The sequence below is a fragment of the Epinephelus moara genome, chromosome 8 (assembly GCF_006386435.1).
Source record: "Epinephelus moara isolate mb chromosome 8, YSFRI_EMoa_1.0, whole genome shotgun sequence".
Taxonomy (NCBI): domain Eukaryota; kingdom Metazoa; phylum Chordata; class Actinopteri; order Perciformes; family Serranidae; genus Epinephelus; species Epinephelus moara.
The window spans coordinates 2,150,723-2,176,642 of record NC_065513.1 but is presented as its reverse complement, the minus strand read 5'-3'; the positions used below and the strand labels follow the sequence as shown (position 1 = coordinate 2,176,642).

At 39.4% G+C, this 25,920-nt stretch overlaps 1 protein-coding gene and 1 long non-coding RNA gene across 2 annotated transcripts in view; one reads left to right on the top strand and one right to left on the bottom strand.

Moving 5' to 3' along the window:
- Window positions 1–13,231, bottom strand: part of arrdc1a (arrestin domain containing 1a) — a 73,512-nt gene extending 60,281 nt beyond the window's left edge. Inside the window, exon 1 of the mRNA XM_050050360.1 lies at window positions 13,057–13,231. Coding sequence (XP_049906317.1) covers window positions 13,057–13,174 — 118 coding nt within the window. The 5' untranslated portion in view covers window positions 13,175–13,231. The remainder of the gene's footprint in view (window positions 1–13,056) is intronic.
- Window positions 13,232–20,250: 7,019 nt separating this feature from the next.
- Window positions 20,251–25,355, top strand: LOC126393950 (uncharacterized). Its single transcript, XR_007570321.1, has 3 exons — window positions 20,251–20,427; window positions 20,758–20,960; window positions 25,084–25,355. It is a non-coding gene; the product is annotated as an uncharacterized LOC126393950 (long non-coding RNA).
- Window positions 25,356–25,920: the final 565 nt, after the last annotated feature.

Sequence of the window (25,920 nt, the reverse complement as noted above, 5' to 3'; positions counted from 1 at the left end):
TAAGAGTGATTCAGGAAGTTTCTGAGAGCAACTCTGAGCAAGGAGGGGACAGAAACTTTTATCTTAGTGAGGAGGTGTGGTTGACCCCGTTGCTAGGTATGACGCAGTCTTCTAAAAGCTGTGATTGGTTGTTACAAAAAGGCAAAAAGAAAAAAACAAAACAAAAACAAATGTGCTCCTAGTAATGAATGGACAGTGAAATCAACCGATCATAGAACTTAGACTGTATTAAGAAATGTGTAATCGTGAAAATAATTTTATGTCATGATGATGAAACTCAGCAAAATTAAATTAATTGTTACACAGCTTTAAAATGTTTGAACGTACCTCATTAACATGCCGATTATTATATTGATTTGCTTGTTGTTATGTTTACTCACCATGCTGGTAATTTTACTGCTTAATCTATTTGATATTAATGGTGGACGCAGACTCAGCTGTCAGCAATTACTGTGATTGCTGGCCTCCTTGTAAAAAGCGGTTTGATTTGGCTGAATGACCAAAACAATGAACGAAATGGAGAAAAAAAGAACGAGAAACTGGACAGAAGAGCAGTGCCTGCTGTTGGCGCAGCTCGTGGAGGAGAACAACGGAGCTTTAAGAGGGAAATTCAGTCCCGGGATTACGGCACAAGGGAAGAGGCAGACTTGGGAGCGCATTGCCCGACAAATCAATGCGTCGTTCCCTCTCCTTTTACACACAAGCGATGAGTGTGAGAAGCGCTGGTATGTGCTGCAATCCAAAGTGGGCATTATTGCGTTACTATGCTGGGTGGGAAAAGTAAGCTCATCCCTGATGAGGTCAACCACAAACATCCCTGCACGATCAAGCCGGTAGCGTCTTATTAAATCACTGTCGTTCAATATACGGAGAATATCTCTCCTTCCTCTCTGTCTTTCCGCCATCTTCTCTGTTTAAGACACTCTTAGGCTTCTTAAAATTCCTCCTCCCTCTTCTTAACACTTTTTCACCTTAGGAGCTCTCTTAAGGCCTAAGATGCTTTGTGAATAACTTTTATCTTACCAAGGGAAAATTCTAAGAAAAATCTTAGAATTCGAGGAATTCTAAGGTTTTGAATGGCATCATTAAGAGCTACTTTTAGTCTTAGGATTCTTTGTGAATACAGGCCCAGATCTTGATGAACAAATTTTCCTTTATCACAACATGACGCAACAACGGTCAGTGGAAACCAAAATCACCCATTGAGGGCTGGATTCAAAATCACACCAAAATTCAAAGTAAAAAAATGAAATCACAGGCTAATCCAACTTGCATGAATTTTATCACAGCAGCTCATAATGTGACTCAGTAGCGTGTATGGCCCCTGTGTACAACGTCTGGGCATGCTCCTGATGAGTCAGCAGATAGTGTCCTGGGGATCTCCTCCCAGAACTGGATCAGGGCATCAGTGAGCTCCTGGACAGTCTGTGGCTGTACTTGGCGGTAGCGGATGCACCGATACATAATCCATGGGTGCTGAATTGGATTTAGGTCAGAGAACGAGAGGGCCAGTCAATGCCATCAATGCCTTCGCCATGCAGTAGCTGCCTGCACACTCTGGCCACATGAGGCCAGGCACTGTTCTGCGCCAGGAGGAACCCAGGGCCCACTGCACCAGCATATAATCTGACAATCGCCCTGAGGTTTTCATCCCGGTACAGCAGTCAGGGTACCACTGGCTATGACATGGCGGTCTGTGCAACTTTCCAAGGATATACCTCCCCAGACCATCACTGACCCACCCCCAACCCAGTAATCTTGGTTGATGTCATAGGAGGCATAGCATACACCATTGTGTCTCCCTACTCTTTCATGCCTGTCACATGTACTCAGTGTGAACCTGCTCTCATCTGTGATACCACCTGCCTGTGGTCACCACATGCAAAACCATTCCCTTTTGGGGGTTGTCTTGCTTTTGCAGGTGAAACAGATTCACAATCACTTGTGCCTCCTAAATGGACAGATTAAAAACCCTGAAGTTTAACTGACTTGGTGTTATACTGTGACGATTACGTGCTCCCCTAATTTTTTTGATTAGTGTACTCAACACCTTTCCTTAACAATGGTTTCAGCTGCCATTCTTCAGAATAAAGACAAGGCTGAGTGTTCTGTGCTGAGACACATTTACACCAAATGATCAACAGTATGTGGACAGCTGAACACGGTAAATGGACCCACTATAAGCGCTTTCTATGCTACAAGTCACATTCACCCATTCACACACACACACACACACACACACACACACACACACATACACACACACACACATTCAGACACTGGTGGCCAAGGCTACCATACAAGGAACCACCTGCTACTCAGTTTTCTAACACACTCACACCCCGATGTTATGCCCCACCCATTGGCGGCCCTATGGGGCGAACAAAATCGTGGACGATCCCGGAATCAGTGCATAAGTACCCACCACCAGTATCTGTCCGAAGACTAGGGTTAAGATTAATTAGCTAGTAAGTGTGACCAGTTGGATAGGACTGGGAAGCTTGAGCTCTGTGATGACTATTCGATTTCACCATTGCACATGTTCCAGTACACATTTGTTTTTGTGGGTTTGTAATCTTAAACCAGTTTTGCTGAATCAATGTCCTCTGTCTGGACATGATGGTAAGTTGCACTATCAACTCTGTTTGAGCCTGGCATGCTTCAAGATGGCTTGGCATGTGGTAGAATTTGGTTTGGTTGGTAAGGAACAACAATGGCAGTGAGGAAGTGGTTGACTAAATTTGTTGTTCGGGTCTGCAAGTTGGTAGCTTGGCCTGCTAGCTCTGGTAATAAGTACTACAGCTGTTGCTTTGTTTGTTTTTTTCAGGCCACCTTGTTAGAAGTCATGTGATGAGCTTTGGTGCTCATTCTGGGAGCAACATTTTGATGTGTACTTCGGGTCGGGGGTTTAACCATCTCCTGCTGACTCTACCTCACTGCTTTATACTCAATTTCCTGAATTCCTGGATTAAACGCAAATCTGCATTCTGAGGTAGGTACTATTCTAAATCATATCCTACACATTTTCATTTAAAGCCTTTACTTCCCAATGCACTGGCTTTCATTTACCAGTAACTTTCTCATTCTTAAATTGCTCCTCTGGATCCAATGTTGCTGGGTGAGGGATTGGATCTGGTAAAATGGCTGGTGGTGGGTGGAGGTTTAGGTCATTGTTCATATGAAAGTGTTTGTATGATGACTAGTCCAGCGTAAAGAGGGACAGTTGGTAGACTTGAAGTCAAATGTGGGAAATGTTATTTCTCCATGCTGTATTGTTTAAAACTTTGAAATGGTGGGACTTCCGGGTTGACTCAGCCCAAGATGGCAGCATAGGTAACTAGCTCCCGATCAGTACTCAATAAAAAAACAAAACAAATTTGATTACCTTGATAGAAATATATACATCTGAAGCAGAAATGGAAAAGGGGGGGAAATCAAGAAGACAAACAAACCAAAAGAACCTGAAAAAACAACCCGAATTGACCAACGAAGACGGAGGTGATATAGCAGACGACATGGAGGGTGAGGAAGAACACATGGAGGCCGAGGCGGCTGCAGTGATTCGAGCAGGACTTAAAGATATCGTTAAGGAAATCCAGGACTTTAAAACCGAACTGAAAATTGAGTTCACCACATTCAAAGAAGAAATCAAAAAGGAAATGAAAGAAGAACTCGAGGTTTTTAAGAAGGACATTAACCAGCGGCTCACAGAAACAACAGCAGAGTTAGCCACACAAACTACGAGAATCACTGAGACCGAACAGAGAATCGAAGAGCTAGAAAACTGGAACACTGAGGCAAAAGAAGCCCTACTTCAATCAATAAAACAACAGAGAATACTATAAGATATGCTGACAGACCAAGAGGGAAGAAATAGATGGAATAACATCCGCATCGTCGGTCTGAAAGAGGGAGCAGAGGGCAGCTCTGTAACACAATTCATTGAACATCTTCTGAAAAACGACCCGAGATCTATCGTCGTCAACTTCCTTCAATACACGGTGAAAGAAACGGTGCTGAGGGAAGCCTGGAAGAAAAAAAAAACACTATCAAAACCAAGCACTCTTTTTTGACCATGACTACGCCACCGAGGTTATCCAGAAAAGAAAAGAATACAACGGTATTAAAAAAGCTCTGAAGGAGAAAGGAATACGCTTCCAGACGGCCTTGACGAAAATCAGGATCAACTGGGAAGCTGGCACGCGGACATATGAGAGCGCACAGGAGGCTGCGAAAGAGTTGAGCCGGAGAGGAATCACGGCAGAGGTACCGGGGAGAGGTACATTATTGGACAATAAGACCAAACCTACCTAGAGAGGGGCCCCCATATGCTGCGGGATATTCCCCTCACCCCACGAAGGTAACGTGGGAGGCACACACATGGATACATGCCTACTTTTGGAAGTCAAATTGTTCCCTGTTCTATATCAAACTGTTCTATGTTCTTACGAAGTTGTTGTTCGTTGCCATGGTTATGATATGGATCCAAGTACAAGATTTTACAAAAAAAATATGATTAATATCTCACTAGTGTCATTAAATGTAAATGGGCTGAACAACCCAATTAAGAGAAGGTAATTCTGAGAAAACTTAAAGCACAAGTCATCTTCATCCAGGAAACACATTTATCTCAGGAAGAGCATGAAAAGCTAAAGAAATTTGGTTATAGAAACACTTTCTATAGCACATGCAAGCGGAGCCGCAAAAGAGGGGTTGCGATAATGATACAAAACGCAGTCAATTCTGAATGCTTGAAAGAAATTAATGATGAAGAAGGACGATATGTTCTTGTTAAAGCAAAATTAGAGAACAAGATAGTTACATTAATCAATGTATATGCCCCGCCAGAAAGTGATGAACATTTCTTTACAGCTCTATTTACAATTATAGCATCAGAATCAGAAGGCATTGTGATGTGTGCTGGGGATTTTAATGTAATTCTGGATCATAAGATAGACACAACAAGCACAAGAAGAAGTAAGACTCACGTGACTAAATTCATGAATATGTCACTGAAGGAACAGGGTATGGCAGATGTATGGAGAGAACTCCACCCAACAGAGAAAGACTATACACACTATTCCAACACACACAACACTCATTCTAGAATAGACTATGTATTTATGAATAGCTGGGACATGCACAAGGTGAAGGAATGTAAAATTGGAGTGGCTGATATTTCAGACCACAACACAGTTCATTTAACTGTACAAATTAATAATAGACTACAACTTGGAAACTGAACAGTGGCATAATGAACAATAAAGTAATAATTGAGCAAATTAGAAAGGAAATAAAAAGATGTATCGAAGAAAATGCTACAGATGAAATTAACCCGACAATCCTATGGGACACTGTAAAGGCCGTAATTAGAGGAAAATTTATAGCTATAACATCAAATCAAAAGAAGATAAAACAAGCGGCTTATCTTGATCTGACAGGAAAATTAAAAAACATGGAAATAAAATATCAAAACACCCAAAATATTCAACTCCTACAGGAAATGAAGACCATAAAAGGGGAAATAGACAAAATTCTGAGAGGAGAGATAGAGAAAAAACTTTGTTATTTGTGAAACAGGAATATTATGAAACTGGCCCTAAAGCTACTAGACTACTGGCAAGGCGAATTAGGAAACAACAGGCGCTAAATACAATACACAAAATCAGAGATCCTCAATCAGGCCAATTAAAATACAATGCTGCAGAAATAGAAAATATATTTAAAGGATTACAAAAACCTATATACACAACTACCCTCATCTAGTGAGGAGGCAAAAAGACAGTTTCTCAACTCACTCGATTTGCCAGCTATTGGAGAATTACAAAACAACAACCTCACAGCTCCTATAACAACTTAGGACTAAAACACACGGGGAGGTGGCATTTAGTTATTATGGCCCCCGATTGTGGAACAGCCTGCCGGAGAACCTCAGAGCTGCAGAGACTGTTGATGTTTTTAAAAAGAGGCCCAAGACTCATCTTTTTAATCAGGCTTTTAACTGATCTCTTTATTTATCTATTTTAAATTCCTCTTATAACCGATTTATCTATCTATTATCTATTTTTTATTTATTTTTTATGTTCTTATCCTTCCTCTTTTTACGTTCTTATCTCATTTAACCTTTATCTTTTGTAATTTTAGTTAGCCTATAGGTTTTAGTTTTGATGCATTTTATGTCTCTGTTTTAGATCATTCTTACCTAGCCATTAACTCAATTTTATGAGCTAAGCAGCTTTTTGTTTATTTGGTTCTTTTTAGACCTTTTATCCTATCTTACTGTTTTAGTCCCTCAGCTTTTAGCTCCAGTGTTTCCTCATGGGGGCCCAGTGTTTCCTCATGGGGGCCTACCACACTGAGAGTTGTTCCTGGTCTCCCAATGGGGGTGCCGTCGGGAGACCGCTCTGACCTGGGTGGCTGTAGGGCACTGCACCTCGGTGTGGAGCCTCATGTCTGCCCGGGTCGGGGAGGTCTCTATGGCGGCGCTCCCTGTGGCCATGGACCGTGGGCCCTCTCAGTATGGACGCCCCCCAGAGGGGGCTTTTTCCTTGCCTCGGGTCTCAGTGCACGGCCATGTCTCTTTAGTGATAGCTAGTGTGTGTGTGTGTGTGTGTGTGTGTGTGTGCGTATATGTATATTTACGTATCTCTATGTGGGGTGGGAGGGTTGGGTTTTCTCTTTTCTTTTTGTTTTCTGTTTTGGATCTTTGTTGTTTTTAACCTCTGTGAGGCACTTTGTGTTATTGTTGTATGAAAAGTGCCATATAAATAAAGTTGATTTGATTTGATTTGATTTGATTTGATTTGATAACACCTGAGGAAATATCCAAGGCTATATCTAAGCTTAAAGCCTGGAAAGAGGCAATAATTTCAATAATTCCCAAAGAAGGAAAAGACACAGAATATTGTAACAACTTCAGACCAATATCAGTTCTTAATGTGGACTACAAGATATATACATCTATTATAGCACAAAGATATGAGAAATTTATAAATGACCTAATTGACGAAGACCAAACCGATTTTATTGCAGGGCGCCAAACACAAGATAGCATTAGGAGGACCATACAGATAATTAACACAATACAAACTAATAAAAACAGTGCTGTTTTGTTAAGTCTCAATGCTGAAAAAGCCTTCGATAGTGTAAATTGGGACTTCCTATATTTAGTACTAGAGAGATTCGGATTTAATAAAGACTCAATTAATTGTATTAAAACTATCTATCAAAATCCTACAGCCAGAATAAAAGTTAATGGGAGTCTAACGGAAAGAATAATGTTAGGAAGAGGTACGCGACAGGGATGCTGTTTATCCCCACTCCTCTTTGCTATATATATTGAGCCATTAGCCCAGGCGATCAAACAGAGTGAGGAAATAAAAGGGATTAATATTAATGGACAGGAACATATAATAAGTCTATTTGCAGATGATATTATGATATACCTGGACAGCCCCAATACAACTTTTACTCAGCTAATGCATCTTATAAAAGAATTTGGCGAGCACTCAGGATACAGAATAAATGTAAATAAAACACAGATCTTGACCTTTAATTATACCCTATCCCCACAAATCAAGAGAACTTACCAATTAAAATGGCAGTCAAAAACTATTAAATATCTCGGTGTGACTCTAACAAAACAGCTCGCTCACCTTTATAAAGCAAATTATGACCAGATCCATTTCCAAATTAGTAGAGACATAGAAGGATGGTCGATCCTGCCATTAGATTTCAACTCAAAAATTGAAGGAATTAAAATGAACATTTTCCCTAGACTACTATATTTTTTTCAATGTCTGCCTATTAGGATTCCACAAGAAAAGTTTAAAATTTGGGATAAAATGATCTCCAGATTTGTATGGAACAGTAAAAAAACCACGGATAAAATATTGTACACTACAATTGGAAAAACATAAAGGAGGTATGGCACTTCCCAATTTGAAAGACTATTATCGTGCAGCACAACTCAGACCAGTGGTCAAGTGGTGTGACGAAGACTATACTGCAAAGTGGAAAGACATTGAGAGGGCGGTGGCAGGTATTCCAACCCAGTCCCTGATTGGCAATGCTAAATTAATGAAGTCACTACAAGACACCATCGATCCAATAACTTTGCACACATTGAATATCTGGTTTGATTTTGTCAAACAACACAAATTAGAGAGAGATTTAAAATTGTTAAGTTGGTTTGCATATGATGACAGATTTAAGCCAAGCTTAAGTGACCACAAATATGATGACAGATTTAAGCCAAGCTTAAGTGACCACAACTTCAGGGACTGGGGCAGGAAAGGGCTCACAGCCATGTGTACATTAACAAAGAATGGGAATGTAATGAACTTCCAGGAGTTAAAAACGAGTTATGTTATAAACGGGGACCATTTTAGATAGGACTATTTTATAAAGGAAATACAAACTGTGAAAACTTTAAATGGTGTACTTGATGTAATGACCAGGACATACAGTGGAACTAAACTCAAGGCAGTCTCAGTACTGTACCGAAGTCTGAGAGACTCAGAAGCTGCTTCTACTCTGTACATTAAAGACAAGTGGGAGAGGGAACTGAACATCAACATTACTTTGGAAGAATGGCATGAAATGTGTGAAACACAACACAAAACTACAAATTCATGAACATGGAGGGAATTTGGATGGAAAAACCTGACTCGCTACTTCATTACAGAGTGAACAAACTGGTTCCCAACATAAATGTTGGCAGTTATGTGGAGAGAGAGAGAAGCAAACCATACACACATCTTCTGGACGTGTCATAAACTTAACTCATTCTGGGAAAGTGTACATAACATAATGAAAGACATTTTGGGATATGTAATACCCAGGGAATGTAAAGTTATGTATCTTGGAAGTTTGAATAATTATGTTCTAGAAAAAGATAGATACTTAACCAAAATGTTATTGGTCACATGTAAACAAGCAATAACAAAAAATTGGTGCAAGACTGAACCACCCACTATAACTCATCATAAGAGAGGTCTGCACCATGGAGAGAATGATCCATCGGCTTAGAATGAGAGAAAGTGTCTTCGTGACTAAGTGGGAGAAATGGACACAGTACGACACAGTGAATGATGCCTAAGGATTGACTGATTTGGATTTATGTACTCTGTTTGGGATAATGGATGCCGGTAACCATGACTGTTATTATTCTGTTTTTTGTTTCTTACTTAACATATCTGTCCTAATTTTCTATCCAATTCTGCGATGGAATACATGATTCAAATATGTATTTCTTTGTTTAAATGTAATAAACTCCAATAAAAATGTGAGTGTCAAAAAACAACAACTTTGAAATGGTTTGTCTTCCTAATGTCAACTTACCTGTCAGTGCAGGAGACCAGTCTCTGTGTGTTTAGCTCATAGTACTTTTCAACTTCTTACTGAATCTCTGTGGTTTGCAGGGATGCAGTAGAGAAACTCTACAGTTTGTACTTTAGAGAGCTGCTTTACTTTCCTGTTTCATGTTCATTTTCAGACGTACAGGAGTCTGTTAAGTAACTCCTGATCTAAAATTCACTCTTAGGGGTTCTGAAGACCGTTTATATATAAGAAATGGCAAGGCCTGATAATTTATTTTAATAGCCTTAGAACACTCCCTCCTGATTAGGAGAGAAATATTATATAAATGTATGCTATTGCTTCTTACTCTCACGCACTGTTTTTCAAAAGACCTTCTCCTCTTTTCTCCTTTACTTTTTTCAAATTCTTTTTTATCATTTACCAATCCTCCTTTTGTTTCTACTGTACTGTACTTTATTTTTATTTATTTTTTTTACGTGGAATCAATGTCATAGTGTGTTGAACCTGTACCAGGATGTTTGTTTAGAAAAGAAAAATGGAAGGAAAAAATATTGTTTCAACTGTAATTTTGTATGTTTTGCAATTATTGTTCAATAAAAAACAAAATTTAAAAAAGTAACTGCTGATGAAAACCCAAAATGTCCTTATTATTCTGCTTCACAATAAAAGCTTTTAAATAACAGGGGACTTTTACTGTGGGAAAATCTATAGGAAATGAAATAGGTTCATCACCAAATGAGCGGAAGTTTGTTAGTGGTTTTTCTTCAATAAAAACAAATCTACTAATACTGCAGGGAGCAAGAGTAAAATCAGAAACAGCCACAGTGAGATGTTAGATGAATCGCTCATGCTCTTACTGCACCTCTGCAAACAGCTTATCTCCAACAGGTAAACTCCTTTTACCTGCCCTGCTACATGATGGAAAAACACTGGCAGCAAAATAAAGAGGGACTTTAGCTGTGGATCAGCCCCCTGCTTTAAAACATCATCAATCAAGACAAGCCATTATCACTTAAAGATACACCCTGAAGCAGGTATTCCTGTAGTCCTGCAAATCCCAGCTGTGCTGAACTGAGTGTGGACAAGAGTTTCGATAGGGATAAGGTCAGTGCTCTGAGCAGGCAAGTCAAATTCTTTCACACCAAACAGAAAGCATTTCTCTATGGGCTGACTTTGTGCAGGGGGACACTGTCCCATTCCTGTCTCATGTTGAAACAGGAATGGGACAAACACAAACTGTTGCAACAAAGTTAAAAGAACACTCTTGTCTAAAATATCATTGTATGGTGGTGTAGATATCTCTCCTTCAGAATTGACTTCAGAAAAACTGACCCATAACACAAGCATATAATCATATCGTATATATTTAATAAAATGTAACCTTGTCCTTTCAGCCTAGAAACACTTGAAAAACAAATACTAATTTTTTTCTTTTCTTTTTTTTTTAAATTCAATATGACTCATTGTATCCAACCATAATGACTGAAACAAATTTGATGCACTGTCAATATTTGCCCAAAAATATGTCTCAGGGCCGAGCCCACTTCGTAATCCATCAGTGATTCAAACTGTTGCTTGGGGAGAGTTTGTTCCCTGGGAGGAAGCAATATGAAGCCAGCGGTCAGACCAGCTCTACCTGAAGAGCAATGTAAACAGACTGGAGGCACTGCAAGCATTCAAACAGAAACTCCCAAACACAGAAAAAAGCTGCCCTGATCACTTTGACAGATACAATGAGAGAGAGACAGAGAGAACACTTGAGAATGATCTCAGAAAGGAAGTGTCACTTCCTGTGAGGCAAATTGTGATTTGTGATATTGGGCTTTATAAATAAAATTGATTGATTGATTGATTGATAATTAGAGCAAATTTTGTCCTAAAAAGTCTCTTTAAACAATTAGAATGACTTTTATTGTCAACAAGGATTCTGACTCTGAATTTTGCATTGCTCTCATATACTGACGCAGAAATAGATATAACAGCTATCAACAAGGACAACAACGCTGGACAAATAATGGTAAGGAACAGACTGGACTATGAAGAAATGAGCACTGAGGCTCCAGCACATGCATAGTACCATGTTCAACAAGAACTGGACTGGACTGTATATGGTGTGCAATAGATATGGAATGAGCAGCAGTGGAACAGTAAGGGCAGGAACATGGTCCACATAAGTACACAAATGACAATGCCTGGCCAGGCTGGCACAATATGCTATCCGAGAAGAACGTCACACTATAGAAAAGAACAAGACTATAGACATTGGAATGCACGCGAATAAACCACATAAGCATCATGGATATTACACAAAACTAATGTAGACTCATAGTAGATGTTGGGATATTATATTGATGAACATTTTATAGGCTGATTATTATTATTTCTTACACTCAGTATATTCAATTTTGAAATATTTTTGGTCAATAAATAAAAGCTTCACTAATTCCTTTACATTTTTTCATTTCTGATGTGCAGAGTCAGTCTAGTGAAAATCATGAATCACATTTGGAACAAGCAGCAACTCCCAAGGCTGAAAAATTAAGCCCAAGAAAAGTGCCAAAAACTGAAGTTCCTCTAATGGCCACTTGATGCTGGCTCCAAAACAGAGTCAATCCCCTTAGCTCCCCATGTTGAAATGCCCAACTTCACAGCAGAAAAAAACATGTTAACAGCCCGGTACAAAAAATGTTTTGGTCTCTTTAGCTAATTTCAACATTTATGACACCTGTGCGGGGGGTGTATAACTCGCCTGTTTACATTTTATCAAGGCTCAAAGTTATGCCTATTTTAGGGTGGGGCTGCTTGAGTTACAGGTTGTCTGTGCTACAGTATGTGAGTCAGATCCACCCCTAGTTCCTCCACAGCCCCACCCTCTTCTCCAAATATGGTCACTTCTGACTCCACAAATCAAGATGGTGACAACTGAAATGCTGAACTTGATGCTTCAAAATGAGTCAGCAAACTAATGGGTGACGTCATGACAGTTAACTTTTACGTATTATTTTTACATCCATTTTTTTTCTTTTTCTTTTTCCATGATTTGGAAACCTAATGTTTTGGGTTTTTTTGTTTGGGTTTTTTTTTAAATAAACTTCTATAATAAGTATTATTTTATGTGTTGAGAAATGTCTCCTAAAGTAAATGAGCCTTTTAAAAACACAATGGGTTATCTTAAAATACAATGTGAAGATAAAAACAGGACTGTTTTTCTTAGATGAAAGGTGAAGAGTTTATGTTTTGGATAGGTAGAGATTTTATATTTGAAAATAAATTGCACAGAGTAGACCAGAGTCTGTATTACAGTATTTCTGTGGGAGGGGGGACTCTAGTCTCAGTATATAAGAAATCCCATGTCTTTAGAATTATGAAAATAAAAAAAAAGACCAACGCATGAAACCATCAACTCCCAGTCAAATCTTTCACCGGAACCCTGGATTAATGTGTAGGAATATTACAGGAACATTACGGAGTAGTAGTGCTCTATGAAACGACTTAAAGTGCCCTAAAAGGTCCACTTGAAACCCATTACAACCACAGACACCGACAACCACACACTATCATGTCAACATTAAAGTCATTTTCAAACAAGAAAGGCTATTTCCACAGTAAGATCACAGTGAATGATGAATATAAATTTACACCCTATGTATTACTGGCTAAATCCCACTTCCTTGTTTAGCGGCGGCGACGTTTACCCACCAGGTGATCAAATGTTGGCGGAATAAGCGTTCTCACCTTTACACTGCAGCGGCTGACCCAGTTTGATAGTCACGGTTCCAGAGATGGACTCGCCCGGACTGTACACCACTTTGTTTTTATCAAATGTGATCTCAAACTCCTGAAGCTTCCCCATAGTCTCACAGATCCACAGCGACACACTGAAGATCACCTGTGCGCCCAAGGAACAGGCGCATTTACGACTCTCTAACCCCGCCCCGTCAGGTGACGTAAACGACCTCTCCAACATGATTCGACGTAGTCCGGGAGCCATGGGGTTGAACCTTGTTTTGTCGGGTGCAATTTTTTTCTTTGCTGTTTCTTGTAGCTTGGGGGTACCTCTTCAAAATACAAGAGGGTGCTCGGTGATATCCCTTGGGCATTTTCAGATATTAACCCCTTCATGCCCCAAATCACACAAAAATAGACTTACGATATTTTATGCTGAATACATAAATTAAATGCATCAAATTTACATTCTTTAATGTTTTTTCAAACAAGAGGTGATGGAAAATGTATTGCATTCCAAATGAGTATTAACTCTTTCAAGCCAGGCCTGTAAAACAACTTTTGTAGCAGGAGTCATTAGCTACGACATACAACTCAAACATGCATTGTGTTGGATCATTTATTGATAATGGCAACAAAACATGAGCAACAGGAAAAGGGGTGCAGCTCTTCCCCCCACAAAATGTATCTATCTAAATCAAACAAGTGCATCCTCACCCAGTGTGTGTGTAAACCTCTTAAACACCTTCTGCGACCCAGCCTTCTAGGGGTGTCTGTGGGGAATTCCCCCTGAAGAAATTTTAGATTCTACAGCCAAACTGACTGTAGCAGTATAGAAATGTTTATTTTTCTATGCATCAATGCATGTAATGAGCGCAGCTGATGGCCATTCAGTGAAGTGAGCCGGGGATAAAAGCAACAGCCCTCCCCCGGTTCTTTCTTTTGCGCATCACCTGACGCGTCACTTCCGCGTCAGACGCTGTCTCCCCCGACAGGTATGGCTGCACACTGCTTCTCCTCGCTGGCTGTTTGGCTACATTGTTTCATGCTGACAGTATTTGTGTTGTATTTTATAGTGACTGCTTGTGCGCCGCTTCGTGCCGCCCGTATGTGCACCAGTGTTGTTTAGCTGGGGTAATTGTCCTTTCTCTTGGCGTTATGGTGTTTGCTATGTATGGAAAGCCGAAAGTGCCATATATCGCCACTATTTCAACGCTATCCTGTCTTAAGACGCAGTTTTTAATTTAAACGCCGCAAAAAGCGGCGTCTAAAGCCCTATTCGTACGGGATTAGTTTTACATAGGGACATGGGGTAAAGTAATAATTACCAGAGATTTTAGTCCCGTCCGAATGTGCCATGTCAGTAATCATTACCGCACGATGTCAGTAAAGATTACCGCGACTTTTACCTTCTGTAAAAGGGTCCCGGAAAATTACCTCAGCTAATACGAATCCCGTGCGAATAGACCAGCAGTAAATATGGGTTTGAACCTAAATTTGATAATTCGAATATCATTAATAATTAATTAATACTATCAATAATGTTGTATATCATGGCGAATCCCGTTTGGGCAGAGATGGCTTGCGCACAAGCCGGGCCAGAGAGGGACGCAGCGACGGAGGGAGAGGTGCCGACGGAGGAGCCCGCTGCGCCAACACCACCCACTGCGCTGTCCGCGATGTGTGACCTGTTCGGGGAGACATANTGGTGCTTTTGACAGTCCTATCATACGCACATGACGGCAGGAGGGAACGGCGGTGCGTGAATGGATTTACCCCTCCTACTTGTGGTAGTTTTACTGATATTTCTTATCCCGTGCGAATCGGCCATTAATATTACTGACGTCCTGTGGTAAAGTGACATTACCCCACGTGCCCAGGTAAAACTAATCCCATCCGAATAGTGCTTTACTTATCTAAAGCGTCGCTTTTTCCGGCGCTTTTGCTGGAAGCCTTAAAACGCCGCTTTTAACGCGACAAAGTGCCGTAAAACGCGCCCGGGTTTTTTTTTTTTTTTTTTTACGGCGTTGTAGAAAGCCACAGTAGACGCCGCTTTTTACGCCGTATGGTAATAACTGTCCAAAGAACGCCGTTATTTATGGCGTTCTTCCAGATGATAATGAGCCCTGCCCTCTGTTTAACACAACCAATAAGTTCAGTGTTTCTGAAACCAATCAGCGGAGAACACAGCGAGACCAAAAGGTTTGCCTCTAGCTGTGTCAAATAATGCCTACAATATTTTTCAAAATGTATGAAGTCCAAATGTATTACTCGTCATACAATTTCCATTTATTAGTCTTGCTTTTTGTTTTTATGTCAATTATCTGAACAATCTCTAGCTAAAACATTTATTTTGAGATGCTACTCGTTAGTTATTTCCATGTTCACCAGTAATCATAACAATTTCTAATGTAAAACATACCAAGTTGCGCCACATCTGATCTCTGCAAACTGGTGTGATCATTAGGCGATGTTACACATTTTAACCACAGGGTGGCAGTAGTGGTTAAAACTGGCTTTTCCCAGCTGCTGGAGCTACAAAGCTACAATCTGTCGACCACACTCGATCAGCTATTTTTAATTTCATCATAATTCTTGCAGTTACTAAAATGATGTTGCACTGGAAATTAAGCTTCTATTATTCAAACTTGACTTACCTTAACATCCTCCAGCTTTTTTTAAATACATTTCCAGTGCTATAAATTGTTGAAATGTGCGCAGTTTAAATGTAAAATTAAACAATGAATTGTTTAATTACTTGTACTTATCTGATTGAAGCTTTTAATGTGATTTCTACAAAGAATTAATATTGTCTGCATATGTATACGTGTGTATGTATGTGTATATGTTGATTTAATGTGTTAATTGCACACACCTGTAATCAACTAATTGCAGTGTATATTTGACAAGAGGCTATGGCTGAGAACATTACACTGATTACACTGCCAATTATCAGATTCCATCAGGGAGGCTCATCTTTATACTCTTCTCAGGACTTGTAGACATAGAGCAGGTGAGGATACCTGGAGGGGGTGTTTTGAACCTGTTACTGGTCTCATTCTCCCCAGCTTCTTTGTGAACCCGTGGGTTGAAGTCCTTCTTGCTGTCCCTTTAAATTTCTTGTAGTAATGGAAATAAAATACAAAACACGTCAATTAAATGATCCAGTTTGACCCTGATAACCTCTCCTCTTCCTCCCAGGCTAAGGAAGTGGGAGCACATTCTGGTCAAGACAAAGGAGGAGCTGCACACTATGAGCTCCACTAATTCAACTCCCGCCACCGCCTCCTCCTCGTCCAGACAGCGAGAGACTTCATTCAACCTTTAAATAATATAATTTTGGAAGTTTTTCCTGACTTGATTATTGATTGCTGCAGTGTGTGTGGTGGTGTTCATGTTACTTTTAAAATTCATACCAGATATACGCCATTTAAAAACCAGTAAAGCAAGTCTTAATACATTGTTTAATTTTACATTTAAACTGTGCACATTTCAACAATTTACAGCACTGGAAATGTATTTTTTTTAAAAAGCTGCGGAGGATATAAAGGTGAGTTAAGTTTAAATAATAGAAGCTTAATTTCCAGTGCAACATCATTTTAGTAACTGCAAGAATTATGATGAAATTAAAAATAGCTGATCGAGTGTGGTCGACAGATTGTAGCTTTGTAGCTCCAGCAGCTGGGAAAAGCCAGTTTTAGCCACTACTGCCACCCTGTGGTTAAAATATGTAACATCGCCTAATGATCACACCAGTTTGCAGAGATCAGATGTGGCGCAACTTGATATGTTTTACATTAGAAATTGTGCTAATGATTATTGGTGAACATGGAAATAACTGTAACGAGTAGCATCTCAAAATAAATGTTTTAGCTACAGTGTTCTATGGAAGCCCATTTCCGCCACTTGATGGAAAAAAATAAGATCTAATAAGTCAAAATAATGAGATACCAAGTACAATAATGAGGTGAATGAGTACAGTTACAGCCTTCGACAATCCATACTCTTCATCTCTCAGTCACGATGGATAACATCATTGAGGGATACTAACTCAAAACAATGAGGTAATAACTCATGTACATCGGATATGCCACACACTACACTTTGATGTGACGTATGGGGTATGTTTGGCTACTTAAGTAGTCTACAAATTACAGAATGTGGTAAAATAGTGTTGATTTTAAGTGTTCTGTTTGGCTAAGACATAAAGTTAATTATACAACAGTTAGTTCCGACCGAGTAATTTGATTGGACGAGAAGCATTCCGTGAGTGCTGATATAGAGTATAACATCACTGGGACTACTGGTAACAGTAAAATCACTCTGCTCACAGGTGTTATAAATATAAACACAACCGTTAATTAACCAACTGTCACACATTGACACAAACTGACACTAGCGTTACACCAAGAAGATGGATATTTTCCCCAAAATTACATTTGAATTAAATTATGAGTGGTCGTCAGGAGAGCCAGGAGTCTTCTGTGCAGACCTAGGTGTGTTTGTGTAACATCAGCCGACCTCGACAAACTGGAGAGGAGCAAAAATTAAAAAAAAAAAATTTTTTTGCTCCTCTCCAGTTTGTCGGACTTCAAACACACCTGGAGGTCTGCACTGAAGAGTCCTAGCTTTCCTTTTCCTCGTCCTCCTGAAACAAGGTGTCATTACTCTATTACCCAAATCTGGTAAGGACAAAAGGTATATTGATAACCTGAGACCAATAACTTTATTAAATGTTGACTACAAATTACTTACTCTTATTTTTGCTAATCGGTTGAAAACAGGTATAGGACAGATTGTAAGTGAAACTCAATCGGGATTTATTAGAGACAGGTCTATACATAATATTAGGTTGGTTCTTGATTTACTTGACTATAATTATTTGATTGAAGATAAAGGCTTTATCTTATTCTTAGATTTTTACAAAGCCTTTGATTCTGTTGAGCTTTGTTTTATAATGAAATCTTTAGAGTATTTTGGCTTTGGTGCAAAGTTTATTAAAGTAATTAATATAATGTATAAGGATATTAACAGTTCAGTTTCTCTCCCTCAAGAACAACTAGAAGATTTGAGGTTAAACGTGGGATCCGGCAGGGCTGTTCCTGCTCTCCTTTATTATTTATTTTAGTTGCAGAATTATTAGCTGTTTTTCTTAAAAAATAGCCCAGACATTGAGCCTTTAAATGTACTAGGTAATAATCTGACCATAACTCAGCTAGCTGATGATACCACAATCTTCCTCAAGAGGGCAGAACAGATCCCTTTGGTAATCAATAAAATAGATCATTTTTCTAAAGCATCTGGACTACACTTAAATTAAAAAAAAAATGTGAGTTAATTTCAATAGGCCTACATGATTTTCAGCCAATTGACTTATATGGAATTCCAGTGAAAAATGAAGTGAAATATTTAGGAGTGACCATAACAAAGGATTGTAAATCCACAGAAGAATTAAATATTATGACTGTCAAAGAAAAGTAAAAATATACTCAACTCCTGGTTACAAAGAGATATGTCAATTTTTGGACGTAATTTGATCACCAAAATTGAAGTACTTTCTAGATTTACATATCCTGCGTTCTCTTTACCCATTCCTGATCATTTAATTAAATCAATTAATCAAACAAATTTTAATTTTATTTGGAAAAATAAACATCATTATCTGAGAAAAGGGGATGTGGTAAAATCGTTAGAGGAAGGAGGTCTAAATGTGATCGACTATGAAGCAATGAACGGCATGATAAAACTCAAATGGTTGCAACAGTTTTTAAAACATGTCGATGGTTTTTGGTTTTATATTCCTTCTAAAATATTTGAAAAATGTGGTGGGATGGATTTTCTGTTAAGATGTGACTTCTGTATTACCAAGCTACCAGTTAAGTTGTCCAAGTTTCATCAGCAGGTCCTCCTTTACTGGAAACTAATTTATAGTCATAACTTTACCCCACACTCTGTTCCCATCTGGAACAACAGATGTATCTTGTCCAGAAGAAAATCTTTGTTTTTTGATGACTGGGTAGAGAGAGGTATTTGGTCGATTTTGCACTTAATGGATTCAAGAGGAAACTTTCTTGACTATGATGATTTTGTTAATAAGTTTAATTTGAAGTGTACTAAACAACAACACTCAGTGGTGATCAAAGCGATTCCACAAGCTATGGTGAACATAACACTCAGTGGTGATCAAAGCGATTCCACAAGCTATGGTGAACATGGTAAAAGAAACGTTGCTTTATGAGAATATAATAGCCTACCCATGATGCCGGCACTCTTTATAGATGATATTAATTTCATAGATAAAAAATGTACGAACAAAATCATACGAGGTGTCCTCACATCTAATCTCTTCCCTTTATCATTAAAAAGGAAAAATCTGTTAAAATTATTATCCTGAAGAGAGTATAGTCGGAATTAGAACCGGATACCTCACTCTACCCATATCACCAAAAGCTAAAGAAACACATTTTAATACCTTAAATGATATCTATCCTTGTAATGAGTTTCTGAGACAAAGATTCAACATCGATAAAAACAACTGTACTTTTTGTGACTCTGACATTGAGACGTTAGAACACTTGTTTTTTAACTGTACTTATACCAGAGTGTTTTGGGAAACTTTCCAAGACTGGATATCTGAAAAGGACAATCAATCGCCCAAGCTGGAATACAAAGACATTAAGTATGGAGTCATAATACAAAACAAAAAACGGGAACAACAGTTTAATTATTATTGCAAAACAATTTATCCACAGATGCAGATTCATGAAGAACCACCCACTGTTCTTAGTTTATATCAATGAGGTAGCAAACTTTTAAAAAACACTGAAATGTATTAAAACCAAACAAGCCTTGATTGTTTATGACAACTTGAATGTATTAATTTCTGTTTAGACCTCTGACTTCTATTTCAGTTATTTATTTTATTTTATTATTGATATAGCCTATGTGCTGTTACAAATATGCTGTAAATGCTCAGTCTGGAAAATTATATTTTTATATTGAAAGTTTTGAATGTAATGCCAGACTTTGTGTAATAAAGTTGGAAAAAATATATATATATTCTACGGCACTGCTCGCACCAAGATCTGAACCAGAGATATTCTATCTGAACCGCTTCCCGAACCAGTCATGTGGTACAGCCGGGCAGCGAGGCTTCTGACGTCGTCAATGACGTCACTCGTATGAAACGTATAGATATATATACATAGATGCCGCACCCTGGCTTGTGGGCTGCGTCAATACCGCCGCCATCTTGCCTAAGTGCTCTGACCTGTTCAGACCCATGTCAGACTCGGCAAAAATGCCACATTTTTGCTCTGCATTTGGGTGTACGAACGAAAGAAGTGTTAAAACCAAGCAGAAGGGAATAACATTCCACAGGTAAGAAGTTGTTTTACAATATTTTACTGTTACGAAAATGTTTAATGAGATATATATCTCAAAAAGTGATCCTTCTTTTAAGCTAATCAAGTAAACTGTCCTGATCTGATCCTAATGCCAAATTAAGCTAATGCTATGTCACACAACTTAAAGAAAAAAGGTTTACATTTATATAATATTAGGCCTACTTATAAAATTATGATGCTTTGTCAAACAGCTATGTCGGTGTTTGTGTTATTCCAAATTGTCAACTATCTGTTTCATGGCACCAAAGTGACATAACGCAGTATAACGTTCTGCGTTTTTCTGACACACTTATTTTGTGTGTAGTTTCCCAAAAAACACAGATAGGAGACGGGCATAGGTAGCAGCAGTGAGGAGAACGGACTTTGTCCCGAGTGACTCCTCAGTCATCTGCAGCTGTCACTTCAGACCTGAGGACTTCGACAGGACTGGGCAGACTGTCCGTTTTAAGGGACGGAGTGACTCCTTCTGTATTCAGTTTTCCCGAGCATCTCTGCAAAAAATAATAGGTACTACTGTACACTGTGTATATTTTTTTGTAAACATGACCTAATAATGTAAACAGTTCTGTGTCCAGGCTCCCATGAGCACTGTATACATATGAGATTAAAGCAAAATTTTGTGTAAACATGCAGCAAGTAATTTATTTTCACTTGTACAAAACCAACATTTGTTAATCAGAATGTGTAACTACACTGCAGCTCGACACAACCCTGCTGATACACTATTTTTTGCACATTGTGTGAAATGTGAATAAACATTTATAGTCAAAATTAATAATTAAATGACATCATGGTGGGCATTGTACATCTAGTAAGAAAAAAAGAATATTTATTACATGGGGAAAGTTTAGTTTAAATGTGTTGTAGAACTATTACTGTTACTTTATCTACATAAGATCAAATATTTTGGTATGAAAAGCTGCATTTTTTATTTAACCAAGTATCCTGTATCATAACTACATGTCTGACGATTGTAACAAACCAAACCGCATGAAAATCGGTTGAGAATTCAGCGAGTAATGATGATTTTAATCATAAATAGTCTCCTGCCTCAATAGACATACATGCATTAGGCAGCGCGGCTCCCTGGGCAAGATGGCGGCCGCGTTGACGTATCGCTCCAATGAGGAGCGCCGTTGAATGCGGCATCTACGTATATATATCTATGTATGAAACGATACAAGCCTCGATATGCGCATCGCGGAAACACTTCCTGGATTACTCGACGCACACGCATCGTCACAGCACGTAACATCACTACTGCATGTTCCAAAAAAGACGTTTTGCTACTGCTGCTTTTCGACGCCTTGCTACTGCTTTGCACTTTGATGCGTCATCTACAGACATTTTGCTGCTGTCGCCTCAATGTATCGCTGTGTATGACTGCTGCTGGACTGCACACAGTGGACTGAATGACTTTTAAACAGGGCTTATTCCCTATGCTTTAGCCTAATTGTATGTGTGAGTTAAAGCGTGGGTTACACTCCCCTTACTTTTAAGTTAATTGTATAGATTTATTCAGATATTTCCTTTTGTTTAGCCTATTTAGATTTATTATTTACGGAAGACGAGAATGGCCATGTATTAGGCCTATATCTCTTTTTTTGTGCACTGTTATCTCGTGATAACGACTTATTAATTCGTTATCTCGAGATAACAAAGATTGTTATCTCGTGATAATTGTCAAGTCTGATGATTGCGCGCTGGTTAATGTGATCGTCCTGATTTCAGCCTACAAGAGCTGCCACTGGTGTCCCAGGGAGGTGAAAATGGCAGATCACATTATTGATCAACGCATCAGGGTGTACTTTAATCAAGGTCTAACACAGGCAGAAATTGCATTGTGTCTTTCTGTTAGAGATGGTATTCAGATTAGTCCTCGTCATTTAAGGAGAAGGCTAGCGCGGTTACAACTTCACAGGCGACGGTTAAGTGATCCTGCTCATCGACGGGAAATCACATCATCTGCTATATGTGACGTACATGCCCTTATTTGGATAACACATCATGACGTTGGAACTAGGGGTGCGGGGGGTGCGGCCGTACCCCCTCCCATCCCATTTTGATTAGGAGGGACTCCGCGTAGCTGCAGGGCGAGAGCAGGCAGTTCTCGAGGCGGCTCAGGGGAAACCAGTGGATGTGGGTTCCCCGGAACTGAACCCCTTTCCACGAGAGCGGCTAAGCCTTGAGCTGGACATACTGAGGGATGTGTGTAGGGGACGAGAAGTTAGCACCATCCAGGATGTTGTGTCCATCCTGCAAACCTTGCAGCCCCAAACCCGCTCCATGCTGTCGGAGGTGGAGAAGCTCATTAAGCTCTGTCTGGCCCTGCCCATATCTGTCGCGGCATCCGAGCGCTCTTTCTCAGCCTTGCGCAGGCTGAAAACCTGGCTGCGCAACACCATGACGCAGGAGAGACTAACACATTTGGCCATTATGAACGCTCACAGTGACCTTATGGATGAAAGCGATGTCTCGACCCTGCTTAAAATCTTCATCAGTAGGTCAACTGAGAGAAGGTCCACTTTTGGAAATGCATGAAAGCCCTGAGTCAGGAGCGCAGACTTTTTTTTTTTTCATTCAAGGTTACAAATAATGCTGTTATGTTCCTTAAATGGCTTGATTTAGTTAGCAAAGTTTCATTTTCTTAACAATAAAGATGTCGTGTTCATCCATTCTAGTTCTCTTATAACTGCATGTTATTATAAAATAACTTCAAATCAAATCCTTAATCACTGATAAGTGTGCGTGCGTCCCCCGCCCCTCCCAACAAAAATCCCGCACCCCCTCTCAGAAAATAGTTCCGACGTCCATGGGTATACCCCACACACGGGAAGATGTTTTAAGGTGGGGGGGGGGGGGTTGCCAATGGATGAATGAATGAGTGACATCATTGTATTTTTTTTCCTGCTGTATAGCGCATCGCACATCGCCACTCAGTAGGCTGCTGACTGGCTGCCATAAGCTACACACAAATAAAACATTAAGAAGTTCTAACAAATGCAAATTTTATAACATTTTTTCCATAAGGAGGCCAACAGTAGAACTCACCACATGACAAAAGCAGACAAGAAACTGTAGTTTGAGCGCTGTCCTTGGTGCTGAAGATGTCGCCGAGCCTGTTAGGTAGCGGTTATAACAAAATCACTTTAAGCGCTGTCCTTGGTGCTGAAGATGTAAAAACAAACAAATGTCTATACTCCAAAACTCAGTACCTCTGACATGACGAACCAAGACAGTGTACATAGATTAAAAAACGACATCAGCAGAAAAACTGACCAACAGCAAGCGGCGATCACCATGGCCAAATAACGTCGCATATCTGTAAGAAAGAAATAATAACAAGACAGCTGTTGGCAACTAGCTGTTGCTACTGCAGCTACTATTAAACGTGACTGGAATTAATAAACAAGCAGTAAATGCACAGTGGGGGTTATTTGTTTTCTGTATCGGCGTGACACGCTGTGTTAACTGAGTGAATCGTCCGAGCCGGACGCCTGTTAATTTGAGTTTGATTTAATTTAATTAGGCTACACTAAAGTTGTTGAGTTAAACTAACCATATGAGTCCTTTTCGTCTTTATTGCTGCATTTTGAAAGCAAAAAGAGTTAAGTTTTTTGGGGGTTTCATGTTATATCAGGGGTTTCAGCTTGGCACTGTGAACCTGTACCTCCCGTGACCTGTAAAAGTAGCGCTGTGACATAAGCCTCAGTTTCTGTTGTTGGGGAATTGTTACAAGCTGATGAATTTGCTGGTCAAGGCAGGCCAAACAGGTGAGATGACAGACAGATGGATGGTTTGTCTCTAACAAAATACTTTCTGTAGACGTGCTGCAAGAACGGATTAATGCTTAATACATCTGCAGCCAGAGCGCAATACACTGTCAATAAACTTTATGTGCGGGGAATACCACGATGTGTTATCCAAATAAGGGCATGTACGTCACATATAGCAGATGATGTGATTTCCCGTCGATGAGCAGGATCACTTAACCGTCGCCTGTGAAGTTGTAACCGCGCTAGTCTTCTCCTTAAATGACGAGGACTAATTTGAATGCCTAACAGAAAGACGCAATACAATTTCTGCCTGTGTTAGACCTTGACTGAAGTAGCCTACACCCTGATGCGTTGATCAATAATGTGATCTGCCATTTTCACCTCCCTGGGACACCAGTGGCAGCTCTTGTAGGCTGAAATCAGGACGATCACATTAACCAGCGCGCAATCATCAGACTTGACAATTATCAGGAGAAAACAATCTTTGTTATCTCGTGATAACGAATTAATTAAGTCGTTATCACGTCACGAGATAACAGTCTTTGTTATCTCGTGATAACGAAAAAGAATAATACATGGCCGTTCTCGTCTTCCGTAATTAGTTATCATCTCTTGTTTATCTTATTTTGGTTTTGTCTCCTCATTCAATTTCCTTTGACTGAGTTAATTTGAGGGATTTTGTTTCTTTGATATTATTTAAGTTCTAAGCAAAAAGGGTTATTATTTTGTATATTTCCTTTAGGTTTCTAAATTTGTAAACCTGCCCATTAGTTGTATATTTTTTTGATTTTTGTTTCTTTCTTTTTTTGTTGTTGCTGCAACCCCATTAATTTGTTTTTTCCCCCCTATTTCAGTTGCTGAAGGCCGGTGTGGTGGTGGCAGTGTCTGTGACTGGTGGTGGTGTCGTCCCGTTTTGTGTGCTGTGCTTCCCTGGGGCTGGTTACTTCACTGAGTGTCCGTCACGTGTGTGGGTGATAAGTTGGTTTGCTTTCTTATATTTTGAGGATCACTCCCCCTTCACTGGCACTTGTCCACCCAAACGCCTCAGCTTCTGATTAGGCCCCCCTCCCCTTCCTGTGTGAATGGTTTTGATAACTTAATTATTGTTAAATAAAATTGATGCTTTTTAAAACGTGGAACCACGTCTCTGGCCTCTGAGTAAACGAACCTGTGTGTCCTAAGTGTTTAAAAGGATAATAATTCCCTGGGTGAAATTCCCAGGGTGGCGTTGTCGTGCAACTGTTTAGAGTCTTGAAGTGTATACACATATATATATATATATATATATAGTATTGTACTCAATTATCTCGTCCTACTCCCGCCACATGACCATTTTAAATTTTTTGAAACAAAATTTTGTTAATGTTGGAGTGCCATTCCAGGAATACAACTATGGGCCTTACAGGAAAAGTGCATGCATTTTTTTATGAAATACTGTACTATCACTTTTTTGACATTCTAACACTTTACAAAAACAATAACAGGTCACAGTAATATAGCCTGCATAATACTATTATATTTAGGGCTGTTAGTGTTAAGAAGTGGTAAGAAGGGAGCCTTTTAGGCATCTGTACCTAGAGGGGGCACTGACTCATTATCCCTGGATCAGGTAATGAATTCCTGCATTTAATGAAGGGTATGAGCTCTGTAGCACTACAAACCCCACAGTCAGTATTACATTTTCATTACTC